Here is a 20,637-nt window from a genome sequence, read left to right on the forward strand (position 1 = left end):
GTGCCATTCAACCTGAGGGCAGCATAGAATCTTAAAATTAACCTGACCCAGAAGCTTGTCACCTTCAAAAGGCTCAGTCACGGCGTTTCGAGTTATTTTGTCCACGTACAAAATTATCTTTAAATTAAAGGAAACCTAAAAATGGTAGTTTACTAAGATAGCAAAATACCAGAGAGATAACAATAAATCGTAAAGCAACAAGTTTGGTTAAGATGGAGAAGATTAGCACGGAATACGAATGACGAACTTAGCCTAAAATTTAGCCTAAACTTTTCATGATGCGCAAACCGTGACGTAGCTCCTTTAACTGAACAAAAGTCAAGCAGATGAAGGAAAATTTATATTTACTAAGGCTATATTTAGACATATCGCACAATATGGCTTATCCCAGTTTTCTGTACTACATCTTCGGCAGAGAGGAACCTGGAGGCAAAGTTGTCAACGTGTTGGGTGCAAGAAGCGTGTCATAAGAACAAAGAAAAGCACGAAGACGTCAGACTGAACCTTGCAGCTTAGGATATCTACAACTGAAGAGCACAAGCAATGAATGGAAAGTTACTTTTTCCAGTTACTGCCATGTTAGTTGTGGCCACTGTATATACGGTATTCATACTGTGCATGAATGATACACAGGTACGAGGCTTACAACCCGCTTTAGCGCGAGAGAAAGGTAGGGAAAAATTAAATATAATTTAGTCTAAATTCAAAAACTTCTGAATCAAAACCAGATAACTGAATTAAATGGACGCATTAACGAGAAAGTAAATTTACATGTAAAAGTCATGTTGGGATTGTTGTCTTTTTCAGATACAACAAAAATTCGGAACACATATATGCCTTTTAATTTCCTTTTTCGTGCAAGCTACTTTAAAAAGTCGATATTTACTACTGTTTGACCAGGTGCTTTGCGATTTAGGTCTATTTGATTTTTATCCGCGATAGAAAATTAGCATCTTTAATTCTTTTTGCTCAATCTTGAATTTATACTCTAAGTAGACAGCATTCACAATACAGATCTCCTTTTAGTTTACAGTTAAACAGGCAGAACACTTCAAATTCAGTGTAGTAGAAAACACCTATACCACCTAGTAAACGAAAAAACGATAACAAATACTAAAATCGGTTCGTTAAATATAAACTGTACCATTTTTAAATAATATTTTTGTTGCCCAGAGGAGGGACGCTTTGACAAACTTAGAGAGTACGAGTCGTCCTTCTTTTCTCTCTCTCCTTGCAAATATTGCGTTGAAAACAGTAAATAAGGAATGGGAGGTTTAAAAACTATTTTCAAAAAGTCGATTAAAGATCGGCCATTATTGTAGTGCAAACATTTGGTTGAGAAAACAGCGATAAATTTTGTTATGTTTGCTCTGTTCTACTAGCAATCGTCGTTGTTACTATGGTTCCCTTACTGTGGTTCGAACTCGCGAGAAATGACAATATCCCGAGCCCGCGGGATATTGTCAACAAAGGGTACTGGTTGGTACTTGTGAGAGGGGACCTTTAGATTTTAACGTTGGAACTTTAAAAAATCTTAATTGTTTACTCTTTCAAACCTACTGACTCCATCACTCTTTCTCTTTCCTTCCCTAACGTCACTAATCGAACCAAATCGAACTTTCGGTTAATCGAATTCAATCGAACCTAATCGAACACCAATCACTTGATTGGGTTCGAATAAGTTCGATTAAGTTCAAACTCTCTGAAAAACTTTTGAGTAATCGAACTCATATAGAATGTTCGATTGCGTTCGATTGGTTTCGATTGAGTTCGATCCGGGTTCGATTAGGTTTGATCGCATTCGATTTGAGGTTATGTGCCGGGTATATGGTATGGTGATTGTAAAACAGCGATAGAGTTTTAATTCGCGGTCGGTGGTATTGCATTCGACTAGAAACGGGGGAGCGCAAGCGGCGAAGTCATAACGCAACGAGCCAGACCAATGCTGTGACTCGAGTCCGAACTGCTCAACTCGTAGTCCAGCGTGTTTACCTCGCCTCTAACTGAACAAAGTAAACATCAACCTCGTTTCCAGGGTCCCTCATCTTCCCGCCCTCCCGAAGCGAGAGATGAGAGACCCTGGGGGCGAGGTTGAGTAAACATCAAAACTGATCTTAAAAACTTTTGAAACTTTACTCTCGAAACATATGGCCGGGTTTTTAGTCTTCAAGAAACCTCAAAGGACTTGAAAGAATAGAGCTATCCGAAGTGAATTGAAAGCATATATATATATATATATTTTTTTTTTTTTTATATGCGATACAAGTTTGTCTTGTGCTGATGTGATCGACTTGAAGCGACTAAAATTAGAATCACGCAAAATTGGTTTGTGTTCTGTTCTAAGGTTCTCGTGGAACAAGGTACTCTAGAACCAACGATCAAGAGAAATCAGACCAGGATGTCTTTGACGGTGTCCAAACATTTCTGATGTTTATCGGCTACCCTCGCAGTGGTCACACCCTTGTTCGGTCCTTGTTAGACGCTCATCCTAATGTGATCATTGCCAATGAGTTAGATGTAATAAGCAAGTGGCAACAGTGGAGCACTGCCGACAAAAACAAGGATTTCCTGTTTAACCAGCTATACCTGAACTCCATAAAGACGGCTTCAGTCCAACACCGCTATAGTTACTCCGTACCAGGACAGTGGCAAGGAAAATACAATAACAATATTTTGGTGATTATCTCATTCTTGTTACGTTAGTTTGTTATATAAATGTGTAACACCACAAATTTGCTAGGGCTGGTTTTCTTGACCATGTTTTAATGTTTTATCCGTTTGTTTCACAACTTTTTCACATCTCGACAAGAACGACGCCAATATCATTGCATGCACTTTCAGTCAAAGCCTCTACCTATTTAAGTGTGTTCCTCGACGTGGATTCACCACCACAGAGTCTTCAGTACAATCAAAAATACTTGTGCTCGCCTGAAGCCAACCCGCAGCTTTGTTCAAGGACATCTTCAATAAGACAGCTGACCCGGTTTGGCAACACGAATTTGTATCGCATTTCAATAGAATAATTTCGTTCAACACTTGAGAAGTTTCCAATGCGAATTTGCCATCAGATTGTGCTGGTGATGTTCACATCAGTATACCTGATACAAAACTTAGACTACGGTAGCCTAGAGGACCCTAGAGAAATCGTTCATGTGGAAAACCATCGTCTCCACCCTGTGTGGCTAAATCCCTTAATAATGTTAAACATATATATTAACAGGTTATAGGTGACAAGAAAGGTGGAAAAACAACTAATCAACTCAAGAAATTAAGCAACGTGAACGCGTTGGAGGAAATAAAACAAGTGGTTGAGATGCCCATGAAATTTCTCCATGTCGTCCGGAATCCTTACGATAACATTGCTACGATGTTGGTCAAAGCGTTAAAAAAACGTGATGACACTGATAGTGGGAAGAAGGTAACGATTTGCTTGTAAAGTATTTATTTAAGTTTGTCTATGAAATTGTTTAATGCGAATATTTGACAAGAATGATCAGTCCCAACCTCGTCCCCAGTTTCTATTAGGCGTGTCCGCCATCTTGGATTTGGATTTGAAAAACGACGCCCTGATGACGCTGAAACAAGGCTATGACGTAGCACAGTTCCGCATTTTGCTGTACAACAGAGAAATGTCACTAGTTTCTGAGAACATGGCCGATCAAAATAAATCACATGTTCCTTTGAGACTTTGAAAGTTGCTTCACTTACGTAACTTTTTAGACTCTATATTTTTAAAATAGACAACTTAGTGGCACATGTTCATTGCACTCTACTCATGGCATCTGATTTTTTTTTTTTTTCAGATTAATGACCCTTCCAATTTAGACAAAGAGATTAACAAGTATTTCATTTTAGCAGAGAGAAACAATCAACTCAAGAAGAGTCTTCCCGGCGAAGTTTGCGAGGTCCACAGCGCAGAACTGATCAAACAACCAAGAAAAACCCTGCTGGGAATTTGTCAGTTTTTGCATCTTACTTGTGAGCAGCGCTATATTGAAGACTGTTCCAAGATTATATTCCCCGAGGCTAAAAAAACGCGTTACAATGTAGTATGGACAGCTAAACAAAAGGACTTGGTGAGAGAAAAACTGCAGAGAGTTCCATTCTTGCAAAACTATAGCTTTGAAGATTGAAACGATTTCAGTGTCGTAAAATTGATTTTTGAAAGACTTGAACCTGTAGAGGGTCTATTATACTCTGGCGGTTTGGCGGTTTAAGCCAATTTTGAGTGCCGGTTTTGTCTCGAAGTTTTTCGGTTTTTGCGTGTTTTGTTACGATTATTCAATTAAAAGAGAGCCCTCTAAAGAGAGCCCTCAAAACTAATACTTTTACGCGTCGTAATAAACATCTCAAGCATTTGTGAACAACCTATTAGATGTCAAAACGTTTTGTTCGCTGGTTCCGGAATGGAGTTAAAAGCAATTTGATGTTAGATCTAGCATTTCGTTAAGAATTTGTTACATACTGCTAAAAGATCGGTTATGATGATAATCGCCCTTCTAGTAGGGCGGTTTCGGTTTTTAGGAGAAAATGAAAGTGGTCTGCGAGTTCGAAGGAACAAAATATGGCGGTTTGAGGAATGTACGACCCCTTAATTATTAATAATAGACCCTCAACCTATGCAATTCTGTGAAATACCTTTGACTTGTATCGAAACATAACATGGATCTATAGTGAGTTTGGTCGTCAGCAAGAGTTCTTGTAGCCTGCGTTGCAGGCGTAAACGCGGACGGGTTAGGAGAGAGGCAAAGGCAAGGAACACTCACTGTCCCTCTCTCCCACGCTTTCTCCTTTTATCCCTACTCTTTCTTCCGCTCTCCTTCTACCTTCTGCCGTTTTACACATGCTACGCAGGCAAGGGTTTTTGCTGCCTGCCTAAGACGTCCTTATTATTTATCAGTACAAAATCAAGTTACTCACGCTTCGACAGGATAAGACGCTATTTGTAGGTTTTTTTTATGAGGTAGTTTCAGCTGGGTAGAGTCCCACAACTAAATAAAATCGAGAGAAAAATTAAATTCTCAAAATTAAGCAATAGCTAGCAACTGCGACCACTATCAGAAAAGTTTGCTTACACTCCAGTTAGCCTGTTTACGCCGGATTAGCGCTCGGTAATGGTTATTGTTCGTTTAAAGACGACTTTTTTCCAAAATAAGACATACATACACACATACCCACTTTATTTAGACACGGTAAAAACATCAGTTACAAGATTGAGATATATTAAATAAAAAAGAAAAAAAACTGATTTACATGTTTGCTGCGTGTGAGTAGGAGTAGGACAGTTGGCGATTTAACTCGTATCTCAAGTTAATAAAAGATCTAATGGCTCTGACGTTAGATGGAACGCTACTCAACAAATGTGCCCCACTGTAGCAGAAACTACGTTTCAAAAAAATCGGTACGGGGCTTAGGCTCAGCCAATTTGTTTTCACTATTTCTAAGTCCATACTCCGCTGCGCGTCGTATTTTCAACTCTCTTCTCGGTGTTTGGATATGAAACACTGTCTCTCGTGTTTGATATATTACTTCCCAATGGGAAGTACCATATTTTTTTCTCGAAATTGACCTTTCATGTAAATAAAACGTTTAACAGAGGAGGTAAGTCTCTGCAGTTATAAAATGCTAATGAGGTAAACTTTTGTCAGACTGTACAGTGAAACCTGAATTAGTTGGACACTCTCAGGACCCAAGCTAGTGTCCGCTTAACCAGGGTGTCCGCTGAAAACAGGTTCTCTCAGAATTCGTCTCAAAAGGCAGGAGTGCTCAACGGGAAAAATTTTAAAATTGACTTGTTGTTGCTCGAAAGTATTAATTGACATCCAATAAGAGATAAATAGTTAATAATTAACAACCATGGGAAAATAATATCCGCTCCGCACCGCCAGCTAGTAGAAGATACCTAAATGAAGTTGCCAGCCAGGAACCGTTTGGGGGATGCTTTTTCCCAGCCAGCACAACTTAAGAAACGCTGGTTTTCCCAGCAATTTTTACATTACTTTTTGCGCCAGCCAGGAAGAGTATAAATAACTTTTTAAATTCAATTTTAATTTAATTAATTGAGTTAATTAAATTAAAATTCCGTTGAATCTAATTAATTAATCAATTAATTAATTTGACTCAGTTATAATTAATCAATTAATTAATTATAACTAAATTAACTAGTGAACATGAAAAAACAAAAATTTTACTTACCTCAAAAAGGAAACACTACAATTATCATTGAATGGCAGTAAGATTAGAACAGTTCTCTATCCATGCAATAATTCATCTAGCAGTAATTTATAGCCCTCCGCGAAACAATTGTCGCTGAATGTATCATAACTGAACTGTGTCCAAGGCCACTAAGACTACAAGAACTCATTGCTCCATTCAGCTGTTAATGAAAAATGCAAAGTAGATTGCATTTTTTCTTCCAAATGTATACAGGCTTCAATGGAGATGTAGCATGCATAAAAAAAGTAAAATCCAATAGAATTAGATGTCTGTTGTAAAAAAATCTATAGAAACCATTTATTTTGCCATAAAATGAGCAATACCTAGAAAAGTAAAACTTACGATAAATTAATTGCTTAACTGCCACTGCTGTTTAGGGTTGTCAGTGTTTTCAGGAAACCAATACCGCAACGGACCCAGGTTCAGACTGCCTTAGTTACCTTTTGAAACTGGTAGATAATTTCAAATGTACTATAGTGGATTTTATGCTCGGATCTGTTCAATACTTAGAGTTAGCTCTACTAATTTGTAAATTGTAATTGAATTTTCCTCTCAGTCCATAATGGGAGGAACAAGGGCTGGAAATGAACCTCGAGCGCGCACATTCCAGTTTTTAAACTGCTCTGGTGTACCTGCCCCCTTCAAACTTAACGACATAAGTTTTTGACAGCCCCGAGTATATCTTTAAGTATTGGTGGCACTTATGAGAAATCGTACCTGTTCCTCAGAATCTATAATCCAGACTGTATTAATTGCCCCTTGCTAGCTACAAATAGAAAAACTCAACATTGAGAAAAACTAGCAGACATTTTGAACTAGTTTTCATTCTCGGGCCAGAGCAATATTAATATTTCATTCGTTTGCAAATTTTGAAAGAATTGTGAGAAAACAAAACTGCTCTGGTGCACCTGCCCCTTCAACCATAGTCCCAACTACAAGTGAATATATGAAAGACCATATATCTTCTTATAATCCCAACTGCAGCTCCGAGTCAAGTGTTGGCGGCACTTGTGAGAAATCGTACCCAGAATCTATAATCGAAAACATCCTAATCCTCGTTAGCAGTTGCACTAAAGAAAGTGCATTCTTGCCCAAACAGCGTCCCTCTAGGAAGCTACAACATCATCTAACGATCTATTTTTCTAACTGACCATATGCAAAAATGGCTACCAATGCCTTCTGTTGTCTGGTCACGTTTCTTATAACTTGATCACACTAAAAAAGCAAATGGAACAAAATACTAAAAACGCTTTGGCGTTTTTTGGTTTAAAGGTTACAAAGTAGAGACTTATTTAACGGATTATGAAACGACTCTGGCCTACATAGCCTCGTTTTCACTTTTTTGATAACGTATATGTAATTGTGATCTCCAATTAGAGAAGAAGATAGCCTTAAAACTCGACACAGTGATTTATTTTGTCCTAATCTTCAAGGTAAATAGTTTTAATTCCTTTAGGGAAGTGTTTCTTCTGGGCGACATACATTTAGGCTGCTAGTTTTGCATTGGATCTTTTCTACTGGAGGCTTTCGAGTTTCTGACAGAAAACTGAATCTTGCTACTGATTAATTATATCTGATTTAAACGCTACTAATATGCTAATATGCTTTACTAAACAAAACGTTTGCCAGGAAGGCACTATCTTGACCTCGACGCTTGTAAACTGCATAATTCCAGTTTCCATTTGCACAACACTTCTTCTAACTGCTTATGTCAGATGCTCAACAACCATCACCACGTCCGACGCTAGCATTTCTACCAGAAATTAGTAATATGCAGCTGACCATATGTCTACCTATTTTCGTGAAACTGAGCTGTTAAAAAGAGCTTTCCTTAGAATCTTTTTGCAGTCCTTAACGTTATTATATGAGTTGAATTACCTACCTGAATTATAGTGTTGACGCAAAATGGTCTCACAGTCAACTCTCTCTTTCAACCTGTGTAAAAAGGAAAGGAACAACATTTAGCATGCGCGCGTTGATCTTTATCTTGAAAAATGGTATTGACTTTTTTGACCTTCAAAAGGAAAAATTGACAGTCTTGTACCTTTATCTTTGAAATTGCCTATAAATAAAACTAAAAAAAACACTCTTCCCTTCATAAAAAAAACTCGTGTCTAACTGTTTAAAAAACACCTCTATATGGACGCAAGTCTTTTTTTCCTTTTTCAAATTGCAGGAAAGCCTATATCATACCTGAAATGCAATTTGTTCAGCAAAACACCAACAAAGTACTCCACGCTTCACTCTAGAACCTGCGGAGAAACTTACATCATGTGAAGACAATAAAATACAATCGCGAAGAACAGTCGTAAATAATACCACTTCACGTAAATGGGTATAATTGTTTAAAATAACCTATATGTAACTGCACTTCTTCTAAGTAAAATCTTTGTAAACCCTTCAATGATTAGGAAACTTTCATAAATTAAAAAACACTCATACAGTTGAATAGCAAACTACGATGTTCAAGGAACCTTCAGGAGAACCAAAGAGAGTTTTGAAGTATTTCTCTTAGTATAGGTAGTGAATTTCTTTTTTTTTTTTTTTTTCCTGCAGTTTTCGACAACCTTGTTACAGCATTCATCTAGTTAAATAAACTGTAGGAGTTTTGGAATCCCTTGCGAGATCACAAACACTTCTCTAATATAAGTTAAGATGTTCAAAAGAAGTTTTGGAATCGCTTGCGAGATCACAAACACTTTTCTAAAGTAAGTAAAGATGTTACGAAGTTTTGGAATCCCTTGCGAGATCACAAACACTTCTCTAAAATAAGTTAACATGTTCAGAGGAAGATTAGGAATCCCTTGCGAGATCACAAACACTTTTCTAAAGTAAGTAAAGATGTTACGAAGTTTTGGAATCCCTTGCGAGATCACAAACACTTCTCTAAAATACGTTAAGATGTTCAGAAGAAGTTTGGACTCCCTTGCGAAATCACAAACACTTCTCTAAATATTAAGTTAGGTTTACATGTTTCAAGCAAAATTTATCTCCATTAAGCTTACTTTATTGCATTTTGACAGACAACACTTTTCTCCTAATAAGCTGACGTGTTTTCGCCAGTTTAGGAAAGTCTTTTGAGATCAAACACTTGTTCATAACCGTGTTGGGACTAAGTGGAAATGCCTCCGAATTTCTCGAAAAGACATCAGGATTCTGGGATAATTTGGGAAAATTACCAGCAGTCGTCTACAAGGAAAATAATCTTTTGGTGTTTCCAAACCTCCCTTCAGAGATAACAAATATTTTCGCGGCACAACCTTCCATGTGTTGAAGCCTCCAACGAGATCACTTAAAATTAGCTTACGATGAGCCGTTAAAGAGGTAACTTCATTTTTGTTGGGAGGCTCTGTCACGGGACACTTTCGGTTAGTGAGAAAGCGGTTAACTCACTTCCTGTATACCATTCAGCATGTGGTCTTTAAGCATTAAACAACCACTAAATAGTTCACAAACGTTTTTCAGTTCTCTAACGTTTTTTTCTCTATTAGTTAACAAAGATATGGTTAGAAGTAACTAGCTCATTAATTTTTGCAAACCCTTTTCCTCGTGCTGTGAACTGGAGCTCGGTAGCCAATGGTGTGCCTCTCATATTGCCTTCAACACCACGATTGTTCGAGGCGGCATCAATTCACGATTCCCTGCAGAAACAAAGAATGCTCCAAAGAGGCCAGTTCAAACGGAGTCGCAAAATATGGAAAGCTAGAGTCTCTTTTTCTGTTAAAGCCTTTTTTATAGAACATCTCATTGAAATTACGTAAACGCATTGAGACTGATATTACGATCAAAACATCTTTATTTTAAGGGCAATTAATAGCAAGTTTGATACTGATTGTGCTGTCTAACAAAAACAAAATGCTCTGTTATGAGGAGGAATTTTAAGTAGAGTGGAGCCGTCTGACTGTGCTATAGGTATGGGTCGCACTTGGGAAATCTTTGCCAGAATTTGTTTACTTGTGCCTAGAATTTGATTTAAATTTAAATACCAAGTGTATATAAGCTTACTAGCTGTACAAGTGAACATGTTACATCTAAAGTAGACGGCGCGCGTAAGCATTTGTCAAAGACGATACTATTCCCGGTACTATTGCACGAAAGACATACAACAGCTTACAAGACTGACATACCTCAGTAAATGGTCTTTAGCTGCAATAGCGTTACACGAAACGATTCTGACGATTGCTGAAACAAAATTGTAAACATCTAAATAAGTAAATCAAGAATTTTCGACATGTGTTAAACAACAAAGAAGATCTGGTTGTCTAAACGGAAAGCACACCAAGAAGATAATACCCGGGGATAATGCACATAAAATTAATTGTTATCCAGCTTGGTCAGAACAATAACGGCAAATACAGAATAGCAGAGTAGGTCTGAAACTACACAGCTAACAGACAAGAGAAAGCACAGGAAACTTACCTTGTTGAAATAAAATCAACTCTCTTATTAAGAAACCGTTCCCGACTCTGTAGAGCGCTGTAGCCAAAAGCTTTGGCTGGGACGTGACCGTGCCTGCAATAGCAACGTTTTCGCTTTCAACGTCGACAGCTCAGCTGTCACACAGGGGTCATATAACTGCTGTGTAATATGACGCAGCGCATGCCTGGATAGAGGAATCCTAAGTGACCTTATCAGGGGCGTAGCGTGAGATTCTGAAGGTGTACGCACAGCGCGCAAATACTAGGGGGGTCTGGGGGCATGCTCCCCCAGAAAATTTTGAAATTTAGTGTCTCGGAAGTGTCATTTCCAACTATTTCCGCGGAAATTTTTTGTAAATAAATGCGACGGAAAATGCCGTAGTTGGTTGTTTATTTTACCCATCTTTAGAGTTTTCGGTAACCTACAACAAAAAATGGGGTAAGACAATGGTAAAAACACGGCAAGACGTGCACTCTTTAGACGGGCGAACTCTGTTATAACATCATCAATGTCAACGTCCTTGTGCTTGGAAATGTGCAAAATTGCTAAAGAGCTCGATCTCCCATCTGCCATGGTACTTCGTAAGGGCGTTTTCGATCTCTTCATACTGCTGAAACTACGCTCAGCAGTGCAAGCAATCTCATTCCCAGAGTCTCCGTTCCCCTTGACCAGCGGTCGGAAAACAAGAGTTCTGGGAGCAACCATTTTGAAATAACCGACTTCTGTCAATCCGGTTTCACTGCGCAGTCTGCATCTATGGCGCACGCCTGAAATGGTTGCTTCTAGAGCTCTTGTTTCCGACCGCTGGTCAAGGGGAACGGAGACTGGGAACGAGATTGCAGTGCAAGTTGATACAGGTACGTCAACAATGTTGTCACAGCAACATAAACTCCGGGATAGAATTGAGGGTTGTCATGATCAAGAATCTCAACCAAAGTCTTTGGCTTCACATTACCATCCATTCCACTCCACTTTTGCCTCCATCTTTTGACCTCGGATTTGAATTCGCCCTTAGAGATGTCCATGTCACTGCCGAAGTAGCAGTAGATATCATTAACGGCTCTTTCTGTTAGCTCAGTGAGCTTCGCTGGAATATAGAATTAAAGCTAAAAGGGTGTTGGCTTCCTAAAACAACTAGAGAGTGAACAAGTCTAGGAGCCAAATAACGTTTCTTGTCGTTTATGGATTAATTAAAAGGTACTGGGAAAACAAACACACAGGCCAGTATAATTCGAAATTTAAAAATCTGTCCTATTTTATCGTAACTTTGACAAATGCGATAAGGGAATAAAACTTTTTTTTCCAGATTTCAACTGTACGCACGGGCGTACGTGCGTATATGGACGCTACGCCCCTGCTTATCACCAGGCGGCACCCTGAGTCCATTCTTCGCGCGAAATGCCTTCGGTTGATGAGTGCATGCTAATTTCCCGGGGCTAATTTTCCAGAGTGGCGGCTGGTAATGGAGCTAGTCTACCAGGGAAAACCTCACATTAAAATTTACCAGCTAGATTCATGCCAAAAATGCGCATTTTCCAGCTAGGATAAGCTTCCGAGTTTAAACCAGTAAGCAAGCAATTGTTTTGAAGCGGGCTTCCCAGCAAGTTCCATGCCAATGCTTAAGAATCCCAGCCAGCGCACTAAGCCCTGCGGAGCGGATGTTTTGTATATCGGCTCCGGTGAGCACTCCTGTCGAGAAAGCGGCGGAAATCGAACCTAGTTTGATACAGGTCTGTCTTTTGTCACCAACTCTGGCGTGACGAGCCATCATTTTAAATAAAGCTACGGATCAAATTCATGATCACTACTGTGACAACAACGAAGCCCGAGCGAGTCGGCAAATCCCAAGCGATGAATCGACGATTATTTTACGTTATTACTGCGATATCGGTTGCCGTGACTGTGTATATGGTATCCAGGAATTTGGATAAGTTATCAGACGAACGAACTACGGCATACAGGAATTATATAAAGGAGTTACCAGGCAAGCAAGCAGACGTGAAAGGTAGGAATTCATTGCTTTTTAAATAAACTGAGGAGAAAAAATTACATCGCCCTTCAAACGTTGGCTATAAAAAGCCTTTCCTTCAGGAAAGCTTTTCATACTTCTCGGCAACAACACAACTAACAACACAGTAAATAACAGTAGAAAATCTATTAGCTCTTTTATCAGACTGACAACTTCAACACGCCAAGTGATGTGGCCAAAGGCATCCTCGAATATCGATAAAAGCATGATTTCCTGTTTCCCTGTTGCGAGGAAAAAGAAACACCATCGCACATTTTCAGCCGAAACTTATGATGTACGCCACCTTCCACACACTCAGAATATTAAACAACGATTGAAGTTTACGGGGCAAAATATCAGCCTTCCGATGTTTAAAGTGGATTGTATTGTGTCAAGACGCCGGGGTCATCACAAGTATCTGCAACTATGTCATATTTCTTTATGCCGACACACTAAGCCCTCAGTTCATCGTTCAAGATGAACAAAAACAGCACACAATTTGCCCTCTGCCTGTCTTTACACTGAGAACACTTGCTTGACGTATAACCCGGGCGGCATCCACTGATGCAACAACAAGAACAACAAGTTATTGAGGTACATTTCCAAAACAATACTTGGAATTACCTATTTAACTAACGAAAATATAATAGTTAACGTTAAAAAGCAACGACTTTTCGACCGTTCGACAGTCATTTTCAGGTTGAAAGTAAGATTTTTGCATGCGCCCAAATATACACAATCGATTATAAGAATGCTAATGAGAATATTTAAATACTTAAATATTTACATAGAAACAATACAAGAAAAATTGCGGCATGAGTAATAAAAAACGTTAAGGCGATAGAAACGATTAAAAAAAAATGAAATAATTAAGTAAATATCTGCGTTTCGATGTTTAAAGTGGATTAAAAAATTTCATTTTATTCACCAGGATAGCGAACGTTTTAGTGATGAATCGAGGGGAAGACAATGTTCTTTCACGAGTCTCACCGCGCTGCTGTTCCATGAGTATTGCCCAGCGAGAGGTGAACAGTCTGAATTCTAATTTGCCCAACGCGGCGAGTAAAACAAGTAAACTGCCCAGCGAGGTGAACAAACTGAATTCTAATTTGCCAAGCGAGGCGAATGAAACAAGAAAATTACCTACCGAGGCAAGCAAACGAAATAGTAATACTTACACCTGACATGACAAGCTACTGAGTAACGTACCGATTTTGTAAAAGCAAAATATCTATCACATTTTGATAGCAGTTTATCAAGAATGATAATTTATTTTTAGTGGAAATTACTTCATCAGCATTTATTGCAAGTAGTAGACATCTACAGTGTTATTTATTGTCAATTATTGTCAATATACACTGAGTTTGCAAATGAATCTATGAAAGATCATATATTTGAACTGGGTTTTGATAGCAGTTTTTTAGAAGAAGAGTAATTATATTATTGACAATTCTTTCATCAGAGTTCATTGCAAGTAGTAAAAAAAATCAAATCGTTCGAGTTAAATATTACCCTTGTCTGTTTGGGCCTGTTAGATACTAATCCTTTTAAAAATAAGCGAGTGTGAAGCTGTAAAAACTCATGCCTTAAGAAAGAAAACAAGGGTTAAATAAAAAATACTACAATTCAATGTCAAACTTGCTTATTTCTACGACATTAATTTACTATATATTTTTCCAACCATCTCCAACACCACGTGATATCGTTACGTATCTCCCCCCTCCCCCCACCCCCCATCATCTTTTTACATGGGGCAGCACTTCACTTTAATTCCAATATGGAATCACTAGTTTACGATTTTCTAGTCAAAATTTGTTAATAGCAATTCTGTGATGGGGATTGGCTATCACAGCGAGGGAACCAAATGGTTTGGTGTCTTTTCTAAAAGAGGTGTAAAAGTTTAATTTTCTGTTTGTGTCAATTAATTTTAACTGATGGGCGGTTAACGCTTTCTAATGTTTTCTTTAATGTGGGAAGTAAAGTGTTTTTCATTATTTTCATTTAACGCAACTTGAATTGTACTTGAGGCAAAGTTGATCATTTTTTTGCAACAGATCTGTCTGGTTCTTATCAGCCATCTCCTTAGAGAGTTGTAGACATTGTTTGGCTACATTATTTTCTGGCAAACTATGAAGATGAATCCAGAGGTTTCAAAGGCCAATATATTTATGGGTAGTCTACCAAGCTCATTTCTGGCTGCAACATTGGGGCATTGTTTATTTACCCCAAGAAATTGCTTGCAAAAATATATATGTGTTTTCTCAATATCGTTATCGTTTAAGCTGTGTTTTGCTTTCTGTTCTAAGGCTTACATCGAAGACTAGATTCTGGAACCGAAGATCAAGAGACATTAGGCCATGAAGTCTTTGACGGTGTTCAAACATTTCTGATGTTCATTGGATACCCTCGCAGCGGTCACACCCTTATCAGTTCCTTGTTAGACGCCCATCCCAATGCGATCGTTGCTAACGAGTTTGAGGTAATCCGTGAATGGAAAAACTGGGAGACTACCAACAAGAACAAGTATTTCCTGTTTGACCAGCTGTACCAGAACTCTAAACAGGAAGCTGAGATTGGTTACAGGTCGGCTACTGTTCGACATCGCTACAACTATGCGGTTCCAGGCCAATGGCAGGGAAAATTCAACGGCAAAATTTTGGTGAGTTTGTAGATGGTTCTTTACTTTTGTTTGGTACAAAACACTTAAGAGCAGCTTCGTCTAAATATCAACTAGACTTGGAAATAGCGAAAAAATCAAATTTCTTCAAACTCGCCCAGAATGAAGCCCTACGGGCACTAGTTACAAAAATATTGTTTTAAGTTCGATAAATCAAAAAAAAATTTTTTCCGCAATTTTTTCGTTTCGATGCCCCAAATCGGCCAAAATCGATCGAAAATGAGCGGCATATTCAGAGGCTCCTAAACTCAAAAGTAAAAGTCTTCATTACAAACTGATTGCACGTCGTATTCGTACTTCCTTTCTCGTCTATTTAGAGCTAAATAGATCGCAATTTGATTAAAATTAAAATATTTGATGAATTTTCTAAAAACTTTACAAGAGGTCTACATTTAGCCTATTTTCAAATGCTAAAAAGGCGTTCTGGTACACGGTTTTTCCCAAAACGACTAGTTTGGTCTGAAAGAGCATTGTTTCTTCTTCAAATTAGTGAAATAAAATTTTTGGGTAAATAAAATCGCGAGCGCTGAGATAGCGAAGTAAATGCAGCACTTCTTCTAGAAAACGTGACCTTTGACCCAAGCGTAACGAAACCGATTATTGCAAGAAAACCCGGAAGAAAAGCCAACGCTTCGTTATTTTGAAACAATTTCTAGTGATATCTCTCCGAAACCATGATTGCAAGAAACTATTCCCAGATATGAAATCTTACAGGGTCAAAGAAGGAACTAAAGGAACAAGAAAAAACGGTTAGATGGCGGTACAGTGGAACCCCGTTAATCCGGTCACCAACGGACCACAAATACCTGGCCGTATTAAGGGGATGGCCCTATTAAAGCGTGGCCGTAAACAAACACCCAGAAAGAATGCACAGCTAGTTAATCGGCCTAGTGAAAACGCAACCACTCTTTTATTTTTCAAGGTATGGGGCTTAGCGTACGGACGTACCTACGTACGGACAGTCACATGACAACCAGAATATGTTAGATCGATGGGTTACCAGATTTTCTAAAGTATGGGACTCCGCTCGCAGGAGCTCCGCTATTAACGGGGTGGCCGTAAGGCGGTTCCATTGTATTTCTTCAGTACGGACCTCTCGCTAGTTCAATAACACATATGTATTGGCACCTTCGAAAGCATTAATTAATACTTAAGACGGATTCCGTGCACAGTTTGAGCAATAAGTGCAAAAATTATTTACTAAAAATCTACTCACAGCACGGTAACTTTTTGATTACTTGTTTAAAACATCTCACTGTAATTCATTTCTCTAGGTGACCCCGCGATTAAATCCCCAAGCATTCTCGAGAAATTTACTGTCAAACCTCGTAAAAATGCTTAATGCGTGTGTTATTGTGTTTTCAACTAACGTGAAACGTCCACTTTTATTGAAATTTGGATAACTCCAGGTTCAATTTTCTCTCGCGGGGTCAGCTTGAGAGCTTAAGTCTCGATAAGTTCTTCTTACTTTTATTCATATTACCATGCTATGATATTTTTTTGTAACTTTGTTTTTGCCATTATTATTGTCATTATTGCTCGAATGTTCTGCGGAAATCATCTTAATTTGAGACTTCTAATCAGCTGTGCAGCAATACTTGCCTAGTGATCGTAGTTTTGACTGTAAAGCAGTGATGGAAATATCGCTTTGCAACTAAAATTATAAATGAATTGTGTCATCAACAGGTGATCGGATCGAAGAAAGGAGGCATGACAACAAAGCTACTCGTGAAATCAGAGAACATGAAAGCATTGAAACAATTACAGCAACATCTCGGTATTTCATTTAAATTTCTTCATGTGGTTCGCAATCCTTACGACAATATCGCTACCATGTTGCTCAGATCCTTGCACAAAAGAGAAGACGCCGATTTTGGAGAGAAGGTAACCAGATATTTTACGGTTCCCCGCCCCGACATTGGAGCGGGGGTGGGGGGGCGGTAGAGGAACACCCTGGCGTTTGACCAGTTTTTTAACAGATTCGATCAAATTCCCCATTACGGTTGCAAATGCCCCCCCCCCCCCCACTCGCTTCCCTGATGGAAGAGAGTTTCATAAAGGGTCGAATTTTCCACCTTCTACAGTTTTTTGATGGGAAAGAATAACTACTTGTATACTTTCTGTTTCTAAAGTTAAAAGAACTCTTTCTACATCAGTTTTGTAGCTCCGCTAATCCGTTATATGCAAAGGGTTTCTGATAGCACCTTACTGATAACATACTTAACAAGTTCTTTTATAACTGCAAATCCACAATTGACATGTGTTTGAACGGAGGCTAATGAATGCCCTTTACTCGTTCCGGGTCAAACTCGCGGAGCCAACCTCGTATCAAATGGACTGGGTATACCCAGGGGGTTACAGGCGCTACTGGATTTCAGCCATTCATTCGTAGATAGCCCAGACTACCTGTAGTTTCTCTTTTTCATTTGGCTTGTCTAGTGACAAATGAAGACATCGGGAGGAAGAAAAGGCAGTGAAATCCTAGGCTCGATTTTGTAGCTTCTCACTCGACTGACCTAGGAAAAACAGGAACTGCACGTAGTTTGTAAATCCAGTTTTCCCGGCCTAAGGCGAACAGTTGTCTTAGAATAATTTTCAGAGGTGAATATAAGGAAAGACAAAATAACAAGCTAAGACGTGGAAAACAACTCGCCCAGACAAATGTCTCCCTACACCAGCTGGAGGACGTTAAGAGTTAGTGGTTAGCGATATGCTACTATTCTAGTGTTCCTGGTTTAAGTACAGGTTCATTAAACTTGATTTGGTCACAGTGAGAATTTTGCTTTCATTTATTAGTCGTGTACTTGGTAGCTTAGTTGATTGCGTCAATGTCAACCCCAGCGCGCACGTGGCGCTTAAACCATGGCTTGCAGAACGTGTGCGCACTAACAAAAGTAGTAAGGGGATTCCTCACATTTGCATTGCGCATCCTTACCGCGCATAATTTATGGCGTCATTAGCGCGCGTTACTGCACGCGCACATTGAAAACATGGCGGATTTGCCTTGATATTGAGTTCTGTCAGTTGAAAAATGGCTATAGCTCACTAACGAGCTCAGGCACCGCAAATTTTTTTCTAGTCATTTTAATCAACTAATCATTAGCTTTGCGTGAGAAAAGACTGATCTGATTTCTATTGTTGAAAATTGAATAAATAAGGAAAATAGCAGCTGCACTGTAGTCTTTTCTATTTTGCAGTTTGATAGCCGTGGCAAGCAATTTGGTTGCAATATATTTTAACAAGGATTCAGCTGTCTGTCAAAATCAAACTTAACAGGTTTATTTGTGTCCGACACAAGTATTGACTGTAGTTTGAGGCGTGTTTTCACGAGTCTGGGCTCACAAAGAGTTTACAATAACTTGGAATGCGTTCTTGTGATAAGCATTAAATAATGCTAAAATGGGACATTTTTAATGCCTCACTGCTCTTTAACGAACATGGGCACCCCCCCCCCCCCCTCTTTTTATAATTAAAGTTATCATATGATAAATATTCAGTGGACAAAGTTTGAACTAAAATCTATCGGCAGTTTTATTTCAGGGGAATTATCTTGGATTGGATTCTTAAATCCGAAAGAATCCGATAACGGATTTTACGTTTCTTTACTAAACAGATCTTGGATTGATCTGTTTAGTAAAGAAACGCAAAATCCGTTTTCGGATTCTTTCGGATTTAAGAATCCAATCTTGGATTTTCTTGAAGAAACGCACCCTTTTTCGTGACAAACAGCATAGCATGGCTGATTCTGATATTCACCTCTGAAAAATCTCTGTTATGCAGGAGTAACCAATACCGGTCCAATGTTTTTGGGCTGTCCCGAATGATCCATCGAGGTCAAAATTTTGGGATTTACTACCAACTTCAATTTTATTCCTACTTTCAGGGAACACCTCACTGCGTCTGAGTACAATACTTATGTGCTAAGGAAAAGCAGCCTTCAGGCAACCAATTAACTAAGGTGTTAATTTTTTTTTTAACTTTTCGTTTCAGTTAAATGAGCCTAAGCATTTAGATCAAGAGATTAGGAAGTATTTCCTTTTAGCAGAGATAAATAGTCGGCTCAAGAGCTACCTTCCTGGCCAAGTGTACGAGATCCACAGCTCTGAAATGATCCAAAACCCTCAAGAGACTCTTCTGGGGATTTGTCAGTTTTTAGATCTTACATGTGATCAGAAGTATCTTGAAGATTGCTCCAAGATAGTATACCACAAGGCTACAAAGACACGTTACAATCTTGTATGGACAGAAACACAAAAAGAGTTAGTTAGACAACAAATGCAGGAATTTCCATTTTTGAAAGACTATCGTTTTGGGGACTGAACTATTTTGAGACTCCAACCAGCTGACATTAGCTGTCGACATGATTGCACGAAGCAAGTTTCCAAAAAAGATGTCTCCAGAGGACAGAAATTCGCCATTAAAGCTGTATTTGAAAATCATTTGGGAGACGTTATTTGATCCCAGCCTGAAAATACAAGCGAACACTTCTCTACGCGGGCGTTTACGCCACGAAACGCTGACACTATATATTATTTGTAAGCTTTGTAGAAACACAGTTCACTCTGCTTAACATAGCGACGCCACCCAATAGGCCCACGCCGAAAATCTCTCTCCACAAACCTCTGAAGCAAATATTCTTTTTGAACTCCCACCAGTCCGTTGAGAAACTTTTGGTATTCTGTATGTTCAGTGGTAGGTTTTCAATCCTGTTACTAGGAAGCTGAATTTTCGTCCGTTCCCCTGCCAAGGTGTTGTCGTCGACTAGTCTTTCCACTGCAGTTTACAAGACCTCTTGCATTGACTTCTCTTATCTATTTATCGCTCGTCAGAGTTAGTTCAGCTAGAATACCTGGCGTAGCGTCTTGAAGTCGAACTAAAAACTTAAACTTACCCTTGTCTTTAGTGGCGTAAATGCCAACGCGTATCAGTGGCTTAAAGCGACTTTGATCGTGGAGTAAAAAAAGAAATTGTGCCTGGACTGAAATCATCATCCCCTGATTTCCCCCCCCCCCCCCCCCCCAACCTCCCTCACCACAGCCCGGCTTCTCCCCTTCACGGACAGTCTCTTTCTCTTCTCTTATTTACTCACTCGTTAATAACACGTGGTATGGGGTTTTATAGCGTGCTACACTTTACTTGAAGAGCACCGCGAAAAACGGATACCGGTAACTAACCGTTGTCTCAATTCAACTTGCCCTTCTTTCCGCTAGGGGCCGTTTTTTGATTCGATTGATTTAATTGAGACTGATCGTAATTTAGAACCAGGTGAAGATATCATTGGGAAAAGAAGTGCAACATTTTGTTCTCTACGATTACG

The 20,637-nt window shown here is 39.0% G+C and overlaps 2 protein-coding genes and 1 long non-coding RNA gene across 3 annotated transcripts; 2 read left to right on the forward strand and 1 right to left on the reverse strand.

The window, feature by feature from the left end:
- Nucleotides 1-541: 541 nt before the first annotated feature.
- LOC145502766 (uncharacterized) lies at nt 542-7,496 on the forward strand. Its single transcript, XM_081482142.1, has 4 exons — nt 542-670; nt 2,345-2,676; nt 3,221-3,418; nt 3,804-7,496. The coding sequence occupies exons 1-4, from the start codon at nt 544-546 to the stop codon at nt 4,131-4,133; spliced, it is 987 nt and encodes a 328-aa protein (XP_081338268.1). The 5' UTR covers nt 542-543; the 3' UTR covers nt 4,134-7,496.
- A 1,685-nt stretch (nt 7,497-9,181) lies between these two features.
- Nucleotides 9,182-10,777, reverse strand: LOC145484145 (uncharacterized). Its single transcript, XR_014048988.1, has 3 exons — nt 10,636-10,777; nt 10,344-10,398; nt 9,182-9,857 (listed from the first exon to the last, which is right to left on the reverse strand). It is a non-coding gene; the product is annotated as an uncharacterized LOC145484145 (long non-coding RNA).
- A 1,234-nt stretch (nt 10,778-12,011) lies between these two features.
- On the forward strand, nt 12,012-20,537 carry LOC145502801 (putative protein-tyrosine sulfotransferase). The gene is made up of 4 exons (XM_081482187.1): nt 12,012-12,640; nt 14,950-15,302; nt 17,007-17,204; nt 19,311-20,537. Exons 1-4 carry the CDS (start codon nt 12,433-12,435, stop codon nt 19,638-19,640), a joined length of 1,089 nt encoding a protein of 362 aa, XP_081338313.1. The 5' UTR covers nt 12,012-12,432; the 3' UTR covers nt 19,641-20,537.
- Nucleotides 20,538-20,637: the final 100 nt, after the last annotated feature.

Source organism: Orbicella franksi, chromosome 1 (genome assembly GCF_964199315.1).
Source record: "Orbicella franksi chromosome 1, jaOrbFran1.1, whole genome shotgun sequence".
NCBI lineage: Eukaryota > Metazoa > Cnidaria > Anthozoa > Scleractinia > Merulinidae > Orbicella > Orbicella franksi.

Bases quoted from the DNA above. Each gene is read 5' to 3' on its own strand.
- LOC145502766 (XM_081482142.1), top strand. From the start codon at position 544: ATGAATGGAAAGTTACTTTTTCCAGTTACTGCCATGTTAGTTGTGGCC. The intron at 2,677-3,220 runs GTGATTATCTCA...ATATATTAACAG, and splicing joins AATACAATAACAATATTTTG to GTTATAGGTGACAAGAAAGG. The intron at 3,419-3,803 runs GTAACGATTTGC...TTTTTTTTTCAG, and splicing joins ACACTGATAGTGGGAAGAAG to ATTAATGACCCTTCCAATTT.
- LOC145502801 (XM_081482187.1), top strand. From the start codon at position 12,433: ATGATCACTACTGTGACAACAACGAAGCCCGAGCGAGTCGGCAAATCC. The intron at 15,303-17,006 runs GTGAGTTTGTAG...TGTCATCAACAG, and splicing joins AATTCAACGGCAAAATTTTG to GTGATCGGATCGAAGAAAGG. The intron at 17,205-19,310 runs GTAACCAGATAT...TTTTCGTTTCAG, and splicing joins ACGCCGATTTTGGAGAGAAG to TTAAATGAGCCTAAGCATTT.